At 41.7% G+C, this 15,688-nt stretch overlaps 1 protein-coding gene across 1 annotated transcript in view; it reads left to right on the top strand.

Moving 5' to 3' along the window:
* C7 (complement C7) overlaps nucleotides 1-9,463 on the top strand; it is a 39,102-nt gene extending 29,639 nt beyond the window's left edge. Inside the window, exons 15-18 of the mRNA XM_058172606.1 lie at nucleotides 2,974-3,165; nucleotides 5,914-6,010; nucleotides 7,268-7,452; nucleotides 8,638-9,463. Of these exons, the coding sequence (XP_058028589.1) occupies nucleotides 2,974-3,165; nucleotides 5,914-6,010; nucleotides 7,268-7,452; nucleotides 8,638-8,831 (668 nt within the window). The 3' untranslated portion in view covers nucleotides 8,832-9,463. The remainder of the gene's footprint in view (nucleotides 1-2,973; nucleotides 3,166-5,913; nucleotides 6,011-7,267; nucleotides 7,453-8,637) is intronic.
* Nucleotides 9,464-15,688: the final 6,225 nt, after the last annotated feature.

The following is a 15,688-nucleotide window of genomic DNA, read 5'->3' as shown; positions in this document are numbered from 1 at the left end:
GAGAAGATAGTCACTCTAGGATAGAGTCACTTTGAGAGTGAGATGCGCAGTAGTAAAATAATAAAATAAAATAAAATATAAAATACCAATAAAGGATAATATTTGTAACTCAGGTTTGAAATGAAGGGTCCTTTGTGGTCTCTTAGCTTGGTTGTTTTCTTGCAGACATGCTACTAATGATGTTACCTAGGGTAATGAAACGTTTGCAAGAAAATAGCCAGGCCCAGAAAGCACCAAGTCCCCTTAAAACAGGGGTGTCCAAACTTGGCCCTTTGGAGAGTGGTGGACTTCAACTCCCAGAATTCCCCAGCCAGCATGAGCAATAAATTTAAGCAAGTTGCTAGTTGGAGAATTCTGGGAGTTGAAGTCCACCACTCTCCAAAGGGCCAAGTTTGGACACCCCTGCCTTAAAACAATAATAACATAATAATAAAATAAAATAATAAAATACAGATTCTATATTTTATAAAAAGGGATGCCATAGGAAGGGAAGATTTTTGTTAAGTGGCCTTAATATCCTGTTGCCACCAAAATAAGACATCCCCTGATAATAAGCCCAATTGGGCTTTTGAGCGCATGGTAATAATGCTAAGCAATTATTTCAGGGTTCAAAAAAATATAAGACAGGGTCTTCTTTTTGGGGAAACATAGTAGTTGTCTAAACATTGACATTCCTAACAACTGACATTCATAATAATTCTCTCCTTTCTGTTTTCAGTCTTTTTCTTCCCCTTCCTGCTAAAATCTTACTAGCATTCTTCTGTTTTCTCTCTGTGTGGTTGTCCTCAGTAATTCTTTTTTCTTCTTCTCTCTGACAAGTTTCTTCATATCTCTGTTCTAAAGAAGGGGAAAAGGTGGGTAATACATATTGTTTCCCCACACTTATCATTTTATTTCACTCCACGGAAATAATTATATATAATCATAATAATGCTGAAAACAACTGTCACCTTTTTCTTTACGCTTCACCATTTTAAAGATTTCTTATTATAAAACTAAATGTTCCACATACTAAAATAGCTACACAAATATATACCATTGTGCATTAATTTAGCAAAGGATGTAGCCATAATATTTATCCTTCTGAATTTTTCTTATGTGCAGATGTAAATGATTTCCCTTTAAATTGCACATTACACAAAAGCTTTGTTTTGTGTTCATCATCCACCATGATCGTGCACTAGGATTTTTTTTCTCCCAATACATCTTTTTTTATCGCTTTTTAAAAAATCTGGTAACTCAAATGTTATACACCGTATTTTTCAGAGTATAAGATGCACCTTTTTCCCCAAAAAAGAGGCTGAAAATCTGGGTGTGTCTTGTACTCAGAATGTAGCCCCGCCCAGCTTCTCAAATGGAGGTTTCAGAGGCTGAAAAAAGCATCAGAAACGAAGCTTCAGAAAAGAAGCCCCCAAACAGAGCTTCAGAGGCTTTTTTTCTGAAGCTGTTTTGGAAGCTTTCAGAGGCAGAAAAAACATTTTTTCTGAAACAGAGTTTCAGAAATTTCAGAGGCAGAAAGAAAAAAGCAAGGCACAGAGCTCACAACCAAGGGACCTGTTGCTAAAATTCACCTCTGGGAATAGCTGATTGGGGATATTCCGGGAGGCCAATCCATCTGCCAATCAGCTTTTTTCTTATTTTCCTCCCCAAAAACTAAGGTGCGTCTTATACTCCGGTGCGTCTGATACTCCGAAAAATACGGTAATTCAAACAAAAGAAGAATATTCTGTCCTTATTCTGCCCAATAGCTTTTCCCCAATGTGGGCACCTTTCAGACATGAGAACTTTATCCACCAGAATTCTTAGCAATCAATGTGTTGGGAGGGGAATTTTGGAAGCCGAAGTCAGCATATCTGGATGATGCTAGAATGAAGAAGGGGCACCTAAGCTGAGAATCTCTAAATCAGGGGTGGGGAACCATGATCCTTTTCTGACGTGTGGACTTCAACTCCCAGAATTCCTGAGCCAGCCATGGATTATAAAAGGGCTGCTCTAAATCTATTGAAAGATTTACAAGAAAGACACAGACTTCAGAGGATAATTAGAACTGCAGAAAAAATAATTGCTACCAACCTGCCTTCCATTGAGGACCTGTATACTGCACGAATCAAAAAGAGGGCTGTGAAAATATTTACAGACCCCTCACATCCAGGACATAAACTGTTTCAACTCGTTCCCTCAAAACGACACTATAGAGCACTGCACATCAGAACACAAGAACAGTTTTTTCCCGAAGGCCATCACTCTGCTAAACAAATAATTCCCTCAACACTGTCAAACTATTTACTAAATCTGCACTACTATTAATCTTCTCATCGTTCCCATCACCAATCTCCTTTCACTTATGACTGTATGACTATAACTTGTTGCTGGCAATCCTTATGATTTATATTGATATATTGACCATCAATTGTGTTGTAAATGTTGTACCTTGATGAACGTATCTTTTCTTTTATGCACACCGAGAGCATATGCACCAAGACAAATTCCTTGTGTGTCCAATCACTCTTGGCCAATAAAAAATTCTATTCTATTGGAAAACTTTTCTTATTCACTATTCAGAGACTAATGGAAATTGTAGTCCAATGGGAATGGAAAATTTTAGAAGACCATTTGAATCTTTTCACATGTGTCTGCATATGCTTGGATAGGATATAGCCATTTTTTAGTTCTGTAGTATTAGTCCTCAGTTTATAGGTCAGGATCTAATTTGGGTCCTGACATTTTTCATCACCCAAGTTATAAAAGAATAAAAGTCACAGGGAGCAGACGGAAAATAGAGGGAAAAATAGAGAAAAGAAAAGCAGGAAAAGAGAGCGCATACAATTTATACAACACACGCATATCACTTTGGTTATTTTCTGATTCAGTCTCAAAACGCAGCTGAAAAAGGTAAGGGCTATTGTCTTCAATGGGAAAATAGAAAACAGCAATTGAAAATATTTGTGTCTTTGCCTCTTTCTTTTTTCTTAGAAACGGCTTGTCTTTTACCAAGGTTTGAAGCAGGACTGAGAGGAAATCCACTGAAGCCTTCCTATCAGATTGGAGAGAAAATTCATCTGTCATGCCCAAATGACATGCAGCTAGTAGGATCATCTCTTCTTCTATGTGAACCTAGTCTGAAATGGTCTCCTGACCTTGCTGAAATCCATTGCAGAAAACAAGGTATGGTTCAGTTCTAAATAGTTAAAAAAATAGCATCAGTTTGGTAGATGCTATCCAGAGGTGGTATTCAGCAGGTTCTGACCGGTTCTGGAGAACCGGTAGCAGAAATTCTGAGTAGTTCAGAGAGCTGGCAAATACCACCTTTGACTGGTCCTGCCCCCATCTATTCGCTGCCTCCCAAGTCCCAGCTGATCGGCTGGGTCTTCTTTTGTTGCCCTGCACACGGAGCTGGAAAGCAGGTTAGTGGAGAGGGGAGGGAATGGAGATTTTACAGTATACTTTCCCTGGAGTCGGGTGGAAATGCAGATTTTACAATATCCTTCCCCTGCCATGCCCACCAAGCCACACCATGCCCACCAAGCCATGCCCACAGAACCGGCAGTAAAAAAATTTGAATCCCACCACTGAATTGCTTTCATCATCATCATCTCTGCCTCCTAAGCTAGTTTGCTATCTTCAGAGGTGGTAGAGACACAAAAGTTGTTCTTAATCCAGTTGCTGGTCCAGCAAACTGTTATACATGAAATGAAGGGAGCTCCCTCTTTTTGTCTCTGGTTACACAATGTCTTAAGCCAGCCCTGATCCAAGCACTGCCTGCCATAAGATAAATTCAGTTTTAACATTTACACTTTATATTCCTGATAATTATGCTTTGAGATCAATGAAGTTTAGATCAATGACTTTTCCTTTAAGGTCACATCAGGGGTGAATTGCTACCGGTTCGGATTGGTTCTCCCGAACCAGTAGTAAAAAAATGCTATTGGTTTGGAGGAACCGGTATTTCTGACGATCAGCTGTGCCGCGTGATTTAGATTTGCTAGAAAGCAGGAAATCCTGCTTTCTAGTGAATCTAAATTGTGCGGCATAGCTGTTCCTCCCCCCTCGTTGTTCTACTTACCTTGGAAAAGGCTTCTTAAGTCTCCTTTTTCAGCGCTGCACAGTAGCGCCTGTGGTGTGCATGCACATGAAGTGCATGTTTGGCATGCACTATGCATGCATACATGCTGTGGTTGTGCCCCCCTCCGATTCCCACACAAAGCAAGCTGACACACGTCAGGAACACATGACAAGACCTCGGACTCGGAGCCAAACCAAAACCCAGGATGCTGCATCACAGCCATCTGCTCAAGACATCACATCACAGAACTCCAGAGGCCACAACACTAAAGCTCAGGAACAAAAGACTAGGACCACACCCACACAGGATGCTACGAAAGAGCAAACTTCAAACTGAATCTGCAAACACTCACTCCATCTATCAAGATGCAACCATACAGGCAACCAATCGCTCACAGCAACACTCCCCATCTCCCCATCAGAGAGACGGCAGCTCCGACCATGCTTTGCTCCGACCATGCTTTGGGCCCACAGAAGCTCGAAGCCGAAAGCACCAGCCTGAAGATGATGAGTGAGACCTCATCGAAACGTCACCAAGATACTCTCAACCTTACATGGGAAAAGACCCAAATATGCCAAGACCTACACACACACACACACACACACACACACACACACACACACACACACACGTATAAAATGACAGCATAGCCTAAAATGCAAACATTAATATTGGAAAGGCATTATAGAAATCGAATTGCAGTGGAAGGTGAAGCATAATTTTTGTTTTAATCATGATTAAAGAGGACTAGTTTAAACCAGGGGTACCCAACCTTGGCAACTTTAAGACATGTGGATTTTAACTCCCAAAACTCCCCAGCTAGCCTTGGGGAATTCTGGCAGTTAAAGTCCACATGTCTTAAAGTTACCCCTGGTTTAAACCATCCTATTACTGCAGTAGCCATTAACCAATTGCATATAGAGAACATTTAATGAAGTGATCATAAGCACAGTCATTATTTAGTTGGGCTCTCAATAGCCATAAAACTGCACCAGTTCTAAAAGGTAAACCCTAATTTTGTCATTAAAGCAGGGGTGGGCTGCTGGGGGCATGTAGGAGTTCAGGAGAACCTCTAGCTAAGATTCTGTGCAGTTCAGAGAACCCCCAAATCCCACTCCTGGCTGGCCTCATCCACCCCACCCCTCCCAGGAGTCCCCACGTGGCCCACTTTGGATGCAGGTAAGTGCAGAGGCTCAGGAAGGGCCGGTTTAGCTCTGCCTGGTAAGGCCTGTTATTAAGAACACAAAGCCTGCAATTACTGCAGGTTCGAGCCCGGCCCAAGGTTGACTCAGCCTTCCATCCTTTATAAGGTAGGTAAAATGAGGACCCAGATTGTTGGGGGGGCAATAAGTTGACTTTGTAAATATATACAAATAGAATGAGACTATTGCCCTATACATTGTAAGCCGCCCTGAGTCTTCGGAGAAGGGCGGGGTATAAATGTAAACAAAAAAAAAAAAAAAATGGGCCTACCAGAAGTTCAGGAAGGCCGGACACGGGGCCATTTCTGGCCTCCAGAGGGCCTCCAGATCCTGGGGAGGCTGCTTTCGCCCTCCTGGAGGCTCGAGAAAAGCCTCCGGAGCTAAGGGAGGGCAAAAACACTCACCCACCCTGCTGTGGTGCAGGAGGTTGACTAGGCCACGCCCACCATGGCCACGCCCACCCAGCAACCAGGCAGAGAACCCCTTACTAAAATTTTTGAAGCCCACCCCTGCATTAAAGTATCATATCGCTTATTCAAAATTGGTCCATGAATCCTCTCCCAGAGAAACTCCTGAGACTGTGCTGGTGGAGTTGTCTTTGGCTTCCCATTTTCTTCTAGTGTTGCTATGCTGCTTCTTTCATTTCAGTTGCCCCTCCGGTTACACATCCAACAGTGATTCAGTGCCAACCCTGGGAGAGAGTTTTTGAGGCTCGGTGTGTGTGTAAGTTGCCAAATGAATGCAGGTGAGTGGACTTAACAGATTTGCCATTTCTGTTAAATTCAATTTCTAAATGTGTGAGTCCTGGGTAAATTAAAAAAAGCTTTGGAGAAACAATCCTTGAGCTTCGTTTGCAAAAAAATGAAGCTATCTTCATAGTTGGACAGAACCGCTTCAGGAGTTGCCTAGAGGTTTGGAGGAGGAGTGGATGGTTTGGAGATTTTTAAATAGACTACACACTGGTTTGGTTAGAATTAAAGACCCCATGGTTTTCCCCTGAATACAAAGGTTTTTACTGTGAATATGGCACTATTCAAACAACTATCCATCATTTACAGTGCCTGCAAGGACCAACATGCGCACAGAATGACTTGCGGGCATATCCCTGCCATTAACATAGCCTGGCATTGTGCTAGATTAGAACTATATAAAGTTATGGGTTTTTTAAAATGTTTCTAATATTTTTTAATTTTAAATGAATAAATTTCCCCTTCTAGTTCCTGCATTTTTGACACAAGATGAGAGGAGCTTGATTTGAGGAAATTATTGCTATTACCCTTCCTCTCCTATCAAAACAATGAATGAGAAGAGTTTATGGGAGAAGTGGGGTTTTAAGAGAAGTAGAGCTTCGCCCACTGTCATCACCTGGATCCAGGATATATCCTGGAAGGCAATCCTGTCCTTAGACTGTTAACAGATTCCAGCCCCAGGTTACATTAAGACTTGCCTTTGAATTCTACCACAAAGTTGGAAAATGTATGGAGATTGAAGACATCATACCAGTTAATGAATGTATGCAGTTTATTTATACTGAAGACAGTTCACACGATTAAACTCCTTCGGTACAATACTCTCCTCTTCTGACATACCGTGTTTCCCCGAAAATAAGACCCTGTCTTATATTTTTTGAACCCCGAAATAAGCACTTCTTGGGGAGGTCTTATTATTTTGGCGTGCGTGGAACAAGATGGGGTTCCTCTTGCCATCTTACCTGCTTTCCAGCTCTGTTTAAATAATTTTGGTGAGGGCTTATTTTCAGAGGGAGAGGCTTATTTTAGCGCATGCGCTCAAAAGCCTGATTGGGCTTATTATCAGGGGATGCCTTTTTTGGGGGGAAACAGGGTATTAAGAATTACAATTTGGCAGCAGAGCTTGGAGGTTGCATCCCAAGCTTTCAAGGACTTCAGGCAGCGCTGGAGAATTCAGACAGTGTGTTCCTGCTGTTAAAAGTCAGACGAGCATGGTGGGTGATTTTCTGGAGTTATTTTTTTCCCCTTTCTAGCTCTTCCCTGGATGTGTGTGCTACTGACCCCAAAACTCAGAGGAGCATGTGGCTATCCATTTGCAAGTTACATGCCCTCGAATGTAGGGGTAGGCAATACCATTTAGTGAGTGAAGAAAACTGCAGAGCCCGTACCCTATCTGAGAGAAGTTGTGAATCCTGTCAGTTGTGGGAGAATTGTGATGGTAAGAGATTTTTCCTTACTTCCCAAAGTTAAGAGACTATAAATATGGATCTGTCTCTGATAAAGAGTCCAGGGGGTTAGTCACACTTACACACACACACACACACACACACACAGAGAGAGAGAGAGAGAGAGACACTGATCCTAGAGGGATTTTTTTGTCCCTTCAGATTTTCTCAAAAAAGTTCTCATATTTCCCATTATGCCCTTCAAAGTACTCAGAGGGAAAATTAAGGGTTATTGTGATGAAACTCAAATACTTTGGCCACCTAATGAGGAGGAAGGACTCACTGGAGAAGAGCCTAATGCTGGGAAAGATTGAGGGCAAAAGAAGAAGGGGACGACAGAGAATGAAGTGGCTGGATGGAGTCACTGAAGCAGTAGGCGTGAGCTTAAATGGACTCCAGAGGATGGTAGAGGACAGGAAGGCCTGGAGGAATGTTGTCCATGGGGTCGTGATGGATCAGACACGACTTCACAACTAATAACAACAACAAATCAATGTAAAGAACAGATGAAGGAATTAGAGTGAAGCAATAGCTTATAAAACCCAGTTTGATCTAGTGATTAAAATACTGGGCTAGAAACTAGGAGTTCTGCCTTAGGCACAAAGCCAGTTGGTGATGTTAAGCCAGTCACACTCTCTCTCAGTCCTAAAACACAGACAATGGCAAACCACTGCTAAAATCTCACCAATAAAGCTGCAGGAATTTTGTACAGGCAGTCACCAAGATTCAACCACAGACACACACACACAGAGTTTACTTACCAGTTACATCTGTTGCTGCTGCTTTTCTGTTGTAGAAGCCAGGTACCTGCAGGGTGTCATCAGACAAATCAATTTGGTAGCAACCACAGTGTGATCAAACATCTGTTTTTATTTGTATTGCAGATATATAAATACATAACACCCACACTTGAAAATTGTTGGAGCTTTAATCAGATCATCCTGGCCACCAGCTCAACTTTTTCTGACCATACTCTGTGGTTACCCTTGTGCAGGAAAACACTCTACACCATTGGTGAAAACTCTCAATACATCTTTCAAATCATATTAATCATAACATATTAATTTGACCCTTTTTAATAACTCTCAATCATTTGTTTAGGTTGGTTTATGTATTTCAGATCTGATTTTCTGTTTTCATTGCGTTAACCTCCTATTTTACAATTGTACATTATTTAGAGTCTACCAATACGTGCACATGCAGAGATGTTGGACAATGCAGCGAAACTGGAACAAGCATTTGTGTCGATATGAATGGAGGTCCTGAGACACAGACTATGACTGAATGCGAGGCTGGCATCCTCAGATGCAATGGAGACAATGTCAGAATAATTAGCATAAGACCTTGTCCTGCACAACAAATTTCCCAATAATTAATGCCATTGGTAATAGAATTGAGTGGACAATGTAATTAACAACAAAGAAAAATAGAGACAAGGGTACTATTGAAATTAGCAAAATACCTCTTTCTGCTAAATAATACATGGAAAAAAACAGTTTGCGAACACTTTATTGTTTAGAGCAGCCCAGTAGGGAAAAAATACTTAACGTTTTCTAACCAAGAATCACTTTTGGCCTATCAGTGGTAGGCTAGAGGCCACACTCCAAAAAATAATAGGTGACAAAAAGACCTCAAAACTAATTAAGTTTTATTTTGTTTGCAGATTAAATGATATTAATATAATTACTTTCAGTTATACAGTATATTTGATAATTTCCACTTCTGCAGGCCATGTGAAGTGCAATCCCGGGAATTTAAATTGAGTACTTTTGCACTAAGGTATAAAGGAAGTTTTGACTATCTAACTACAACTGTAATGATGTTAGCATTTGGCAGGCTAACAGTTGTGTTTAGTGATCTACATTCTGCCTGGCAGATGGTTAGTTCTGGACACCTGCCATAACCCACCTCTCTTTCACCTTGTCTTACTAAAATAAAGAGACAGATGTTGGGCTGATAGATTTTTTTTGTAACAATCCTGAACTATTACGCTTCTGGACTTTTTGCTTGAAACTGAAATCTCTGAAACTTTGATTTTAGGTTTTAATGATTAGAATGATTTTGTGTTATAGAAATGGCTTAACATGTTGAGAAATGTGAGGCAAAAGGTTAAGAGTTGTAATTCTTTATTTTTTTTGTACTCTACTGCACTGAACAAAGTTAGAAGTTGCTACTATTTTTTTCTTACTTTCTCTTTGCACTTTTTTTCTCTTAATTTTCTAGCTTTTGTTTCTTTTTGTGGCTTTATCTTACAATAAACTTTAATAAAAAGTTTTTGAACAAACAAGCAGTCATGAAATATTCAAAGAAGTTGACTTTTCATACCAATAAATGTTGTTTTTAAAATTGTGGCAGTGTGTTTTCTTCAGTGTGATTCACTGACCTTACCTTTATTGATCTTTGAACAAGCTCAAAGGATTTTCAGCAAGTTTGAAGTTCAGCAAACATGAAACTCAACAATGATAGGTAAACAACAATTAGTGTACAGCTTAGAAGCATGAAAGCATCAGTCCATGTGTTGAAAGGAGCCATCAGCCTTTAAAGGAAGCCTCCATCTTGCAACACTTAGAGCTAAATGAACCTAATGATGGACGCCAATAAACAGGGCTGTCAAACTGCCTGCTCACGGGTCAGATGCATCACATGCTGGCCATGACCACACCCAGTTTAGCAAAGGAGAAAAAAGTTCTGATGAATCTCGTGATGTAACCGTGACAATGTGAGTTTGACACCCCTGCAATAGAGGCTTGTAATGGCAGACAATGTCCCACCTATGTGCTATACGATCTCTCCGCCCCCCTGCCCCCGGTCCTCTCAAAATCAAGCTAAAAAGAACTCTCGTGACTTGAATGCAAGAGAGATGAAATTTTAAGAGTTGAGAGATGAATCTTATCATCCTGAACCCGAGGGCCATGAGAGACTTCCAGTGACCCAATGATGTAGTAGATGTGGTATGGCCAGGGATGGGCTGCTGGAGGTTCGCAGGGGTTCGGGAGAACCTCTAGCTATGATTCTGTGAAGTTCAGAGAACCCCAATCCTGGCTGGCCTCTCCCACCCCACCCCACCCCACCGAAGAGATCCCATGTGGCCCGTTTTGGATGCAGGTAAGTGCAGGGCACGCGCAGAGGCTCGGGGAGGCTGAAAAATGGGCTTACTGGAAAGCCGGGAAGGCCGGAAACAGGCCTACCAGAAGTTTGGGAAGGTCAGAAATGGGCCTACTGGAAGCTCGGGAAGGCCGTAAATGAGCCTACTGGAAGCTCGGGAAGGCTGTAAATGGGCCTACTGGAAGTTTGGGAAGCCCGGAAACAGGCCCATTTTTGCCTTCCGAGAGGCTCGAGGAAAGCCTCCAGAGCCTGAGGAGGGATAAAATGGCCCCCCATGGTGTAGGAGGCTGACTAGGCCATGCCCACCATGGCCACGTCCACCCAGAAACTGGGCAGAGAACCCCTTGCTAAAATTTTTGAAGCCCACCCCTGGGCATGGCCACTCTATCCAACCCATTTCTTTTCCTCTGAAAAGTAGGGTTATGGTTGAGAATGGGAGGCCTCTTTCTGAGAGAGGCAAATTACTCCCATTTCTGCTCTTACTATACTCTCTCCCCCATAGCAGAAACAGCTTTAAATCATTTTGTTGGGGGGGGAAAAATAACAAACCTCTGGGGGAGGGGTAAAATCTAAAAATTTTCCCTACTGGTTCTGTGGGCGTGGCTTAATTGGTGGATGTGGCTTGATGGTCAGGTGATTGAATGGGCATGGTCAATAATAATAAATAATAAAAATAAAGTATACAAAACTTGCGAGGCACCGGTCTACGTTCTTTAAAAATAGAGGCCCCGGTCTACGAATTGCCTTTTACTGAGAAGCACCGGTCTACCTTCTTTAAAAATCGAGGCCCTGGTCTACCAATTACCTTTTACTGAGAGGCATCCACCTAAAGTGCCTTTTTTGGCAGGCACCGATCTACCTTCTTTAAATATAGAGGTACCGGTCTACTAGCTGCCTATAGGGCTGATCAGCTGTAGTGCGGCCCTTTGAAGTGCTGCAGCAGTCATTTAAGGCCGTTTGCAGCTATATCACCACCAAGCGCTTCAGGGACAGAGAAGAGGAACAGCGAGGCATGGGCAGTGGGGGGGGGGATTTTTGCTACCGGTTTGTCCGAACTACCTGCCCCCATCGCTACCGGATCGCGCCACCCGGTCTGAACTGGGAGCATTTCACCCCTGCTCTGGGGGAGTTTCAACACATCTCTGAAGCAGAGAATATTCTGGAAGCTCTCTTTTTGCTATAAAAACTTCATGTGTACTCTCAGACAACAGAAACACCTTCCCCTGAAGCATTAAAGTGTTGACGCTACATAAAGGGTAGGGCTGTCTGCGATGTTTCCTCTTCCTCCCCCATTTATTCCATGATTTCCTTGATTTTTTCTGAAAAAGAAGTGGGTAGAACACACCAGCACAAATTAGTTAAGTGTGCATAGTCTTGCCCTTTGTGCACTTTCAAAACTCTCAGGAATTCAGACAAATAATTGAAAAAAGGCAAGTCTAGCTTAAACTTTGGAAGTACTGTATATACAATACACCCACTTCTTTAATGGCTCAGGGCTCAAAATGCCTGAGTACTGTAGGGTGATCACTATAATAGGTAATCTATTATAGTGTTGCTTCCAGTGTAATGTATTTTGCTGTTATGTCTGTCTGCATTGTCTGTTGAATTATATAAGACAGGGGTCTCCAACCTTGGAAACTTTAAGTCTTGTGGACTTCAACTCCCAGAATCCCTCAGCCAGCAAAGCTGGGAGTTGAAGTCCACAAGTCTTAAAGGGATCAAGGTTGGAGACCCCTGATATAAGACACACTTGCTAGAGTCTAGACCTTCTTCTCCGAACCTAGTGTGATCTGCAGCAACCTTCTGTAACTGGGGTCTCCAACCTTGGTCCCTTTAAGACTTGTGGACCTCAACTCCCAGAGTTCCTCAGCCAACTTTGCTGGCTGAGGAACTCTGGGAGTTGGAGTCCACAAGTCTTAAAGGGATCAAGGTTGGAGACCACTGTTCTGTAACTTTCCATCTTGAGTTCTTCTTATTAGTATTTCAGCAGGAGACAGAATGCCTAGCTTTAAAGCTACACTTCAAAGCATATTCATGTGAAAATCAATCCCATTGCTATTGCTGAAATAACTTGTCATTAAAAAGTAAATCTATATTATTGGGCTTTCAGGTTAATCCATAACTCAGAGCCTGGTCATTAGTCAAGAGGTTTGGCACTTTTCCTTCACTTGGATTGCTTATCAGCTCAGCATCCGGAAACGTTTACTGGGCTTGTGAAATAGGTACAATGATAAATCCAGGACGCTCACTTTGCAGTTTTACCAAAGGAACAAAATTCAAATAATGCCAATAAATGCTACAGAAAACATAATGGGATCCAGAATATTTAAAATCTTAAAAATAGAATAGCATAACAGAGTTGAAAAGGACCTTGGAGGTCTTCTAGTCCAGCCCCATGCCCAGGCAGGAAACCCTACACCACTTCAGACAAATGGTTATCCATCTTCTTAAAAACTTCCAAAGTTGGAGCATTCACAACTTCTGGAGGCAAGTTGTTCCACTGATTAATTGTTCTGTCAGGAATTTTCTCCTTAGTTCTAAGTTGCTTTTCTCCTTGATTAGTTTCCATCCATTGCTTCTTGTCCTACCCTCAGGTGCTTTGGAGAATAACCTGACTCCCTCTTCTTTGTGGCAGCCCCCGAGATATCAGAACACTGCTATCATGTCTCCCCTAGTCCTTCTTTTCATTAATCTAGACCTACCCAGCCTTCAGTCCCCTAATCATCTTTGTTGCTCTTCCCTTGCAATCTTTCTAGAGTCTCCACATTTTTTTTACATCGTGGCGACCAAAACTGAATGCAGTATACCAAGACATTATAAAGTGGTATAAAAACTTCACATGTTCTTGATTCTATTCCTCCATTTATGCAGCCTAAAACTGTGCTGGCTTTTTTGGAAGCTGCTGCACACTGCTGGCTCATATTTAAATGGTTGTCACTAGGACTCCAAGATCCCCCTCACAGTTACTACTATTGAGCAAGATACCACATATATTGTAACTTTGCTGGCTTAGGAATTCTGGGAGTTGAAGTCCACAAGTCTTAAAGTTGCTAAGGTTGAAGACCCCTGGTATGGGAAGTATTTCAGAAGAGGCTCTCTCTGGTTTTCTGAAAAGTCAAAATAAAGGAGAAGAGAAATACATTCAGGCTTGCAGGATTCTGTTAATCTAACCTTGCAATAAAGGCAGTGTTATTACTTATGGTTTATGATTTTGGTTTGGACTACCTCAAAGGGCCGAAAATTGCACCCTCATATGCATTTTCTCCACAGGAACAGCCCTATGAAACAGATTGGACATAGAGAGAGTAATTGGACCAAAGTTACTCAATACACTTCCATGACTGTAGGGTGAACTTGAATTTGGGTCTCCAGAAGCTTAGATGAACACTTTAAACATTAGCTCTCTTTACTTAAGGAGAAAAGGCTACTGACTTTCTTTTTGAGGATGCATTCAACTACATACAAAAGGGCTGAACTCAATTCCTGAACCAAGTTCAATCTAATTTTAACTTGTTTTCTCGCATCAAGTCTGTTACGGAATATAAGAAATTTTCAAGGATATCTGTTATTTCCTTGGAACTAGATGATAAGGAGCAGTACAGATAAGTTCCATCCACTCTGATATATCACTTCAAAACTCTGAATGGTCTTTCTCCGCAGCTATTCATCTAGAGGTTGAATAGCCTGAGAAAAAAGATGAAACTCTATAGGAAAATAAGAACAGTAGTCATCTCCTTCTGGATGTAAAAGGTATAATTCCTGAACAGTTGTACAAGAAAGTGCTAAATAATGTCATGGTCAGTGGAATCCAAAGTGTGAGCCATTTGAGGGAAGCAAGGCCAAGAAATAAGCATAGCAGAGATTCCAAAAAGGAGAAAAGAATGTAACAATGCTCTACTGGATATGATCCTTGGCTCATCTAGAACAGCCTTTCTCACAGTGGCTAATGAACTGTACAAAGAAGACAAACATTATTCTAGCATACGGTCTTCAGAGATAGTGGCAGTGACATCAAGGCTAATAGCTATTGATCCCAAAGTCTTCCATTAATTGGCCCAATCCTTTTGCAAGCCACCTAAACTGGTAGTGGACACCACATCCCATAATGTCCTTTATTTTTGTAGGGCAGAATAGCAGGATCATAAAAGCCTGTCAGAATTTCTTTCTGCTCCATGTTATACCCAATAAATTCAAGGCAGGGTTATTTTGAGTTTATTTCTCATGCTTTTCTTTCTCAGGACTGAGTAATCTTAGCTGAAAGTCTTAACCTTACACTTATTCTTTTCCCAAGGTCTATTTTCTTCAGTGGTTGGCTACTGCATGGTTGCGCAGGTTCGGGTGAACCCTTAGCTGTGATCGCTGGCTGGGCCTGCTCACCTGCCTTTATGCTATGCTTTCCATATATAACTAACTTTCTGGCTCATTCCCTCTACCCATGCTGCCCAGCTGAGTTCTGTGGCACCCCTGCTGTACTCACTGGAGCTGCCTGAGTTGATTAGTGGCATGTTTGAAGCTCTGTTTCAGTCCCAAAGTGGCATGCTGGAGCAAAGCGAGCGCACATGCGCACAGACGCTCACAACCAGCGAACATGTTGTGAACCTAAGTATAGCTCACCTCTGCATTCCTTCACACTAAGTGATCAAGGTCTGTACTGTACGACCTCCATTTTCTAGTGCAAGTTGTTCACCAACATGACCTAAGCAATCTCATCTGTGTTCCAACCAAAATGGCTTCTAATATCATCCAGATGATTTGCAGCTGCAAGGCCACCATCTCTTATCTTGCCCAGAAATGAAAGCATTTGAGTCTGGCCTATACTTACATGAATCTTTTAGGATTTTTTAGAATCTTTTAGACTGCCCATCTGTACATGGCAATTAAAGAAGTGTACAAAATGCAAAATGTATCCTCAAAATTCCATAACTTGTTTTGAATTGAATTGGCCACAGTTTGACGAAACAAAATTCAGTCTGAGTGTTCCATATTCTTTAGCTGAATAGAATTCAAAACAATTTCAGTTGTTTGGCCAAGTGAATCTGTGGGCAGGTTCAAAATTGTCGGACCCACAATGTAGACCACAAAAGAAAATCAACCACGCAGAAAGGCTACAATTGTTTCTACTGA

This window comes from Ahaetulla prasina, chromosome 2, assembly GCF_028640845.1.
Source record: "Ahaetulla prasina isolate Xishuangbanna chromosome 2, ASM2864084v1, whole genome shotgun sequence".
Taxonomy (NCBI): domain Eukaryota; kingdom Metazoa; phylum Chordata; class Lepidosauria; order Squamata; family Colubridae; genus Ahaetulla; species Ahaetulla prasina.
Note: the sequence above shows the minus strand (reverse complement) of the source record. Positions and strands in the feature narration are given on the sequence as shown.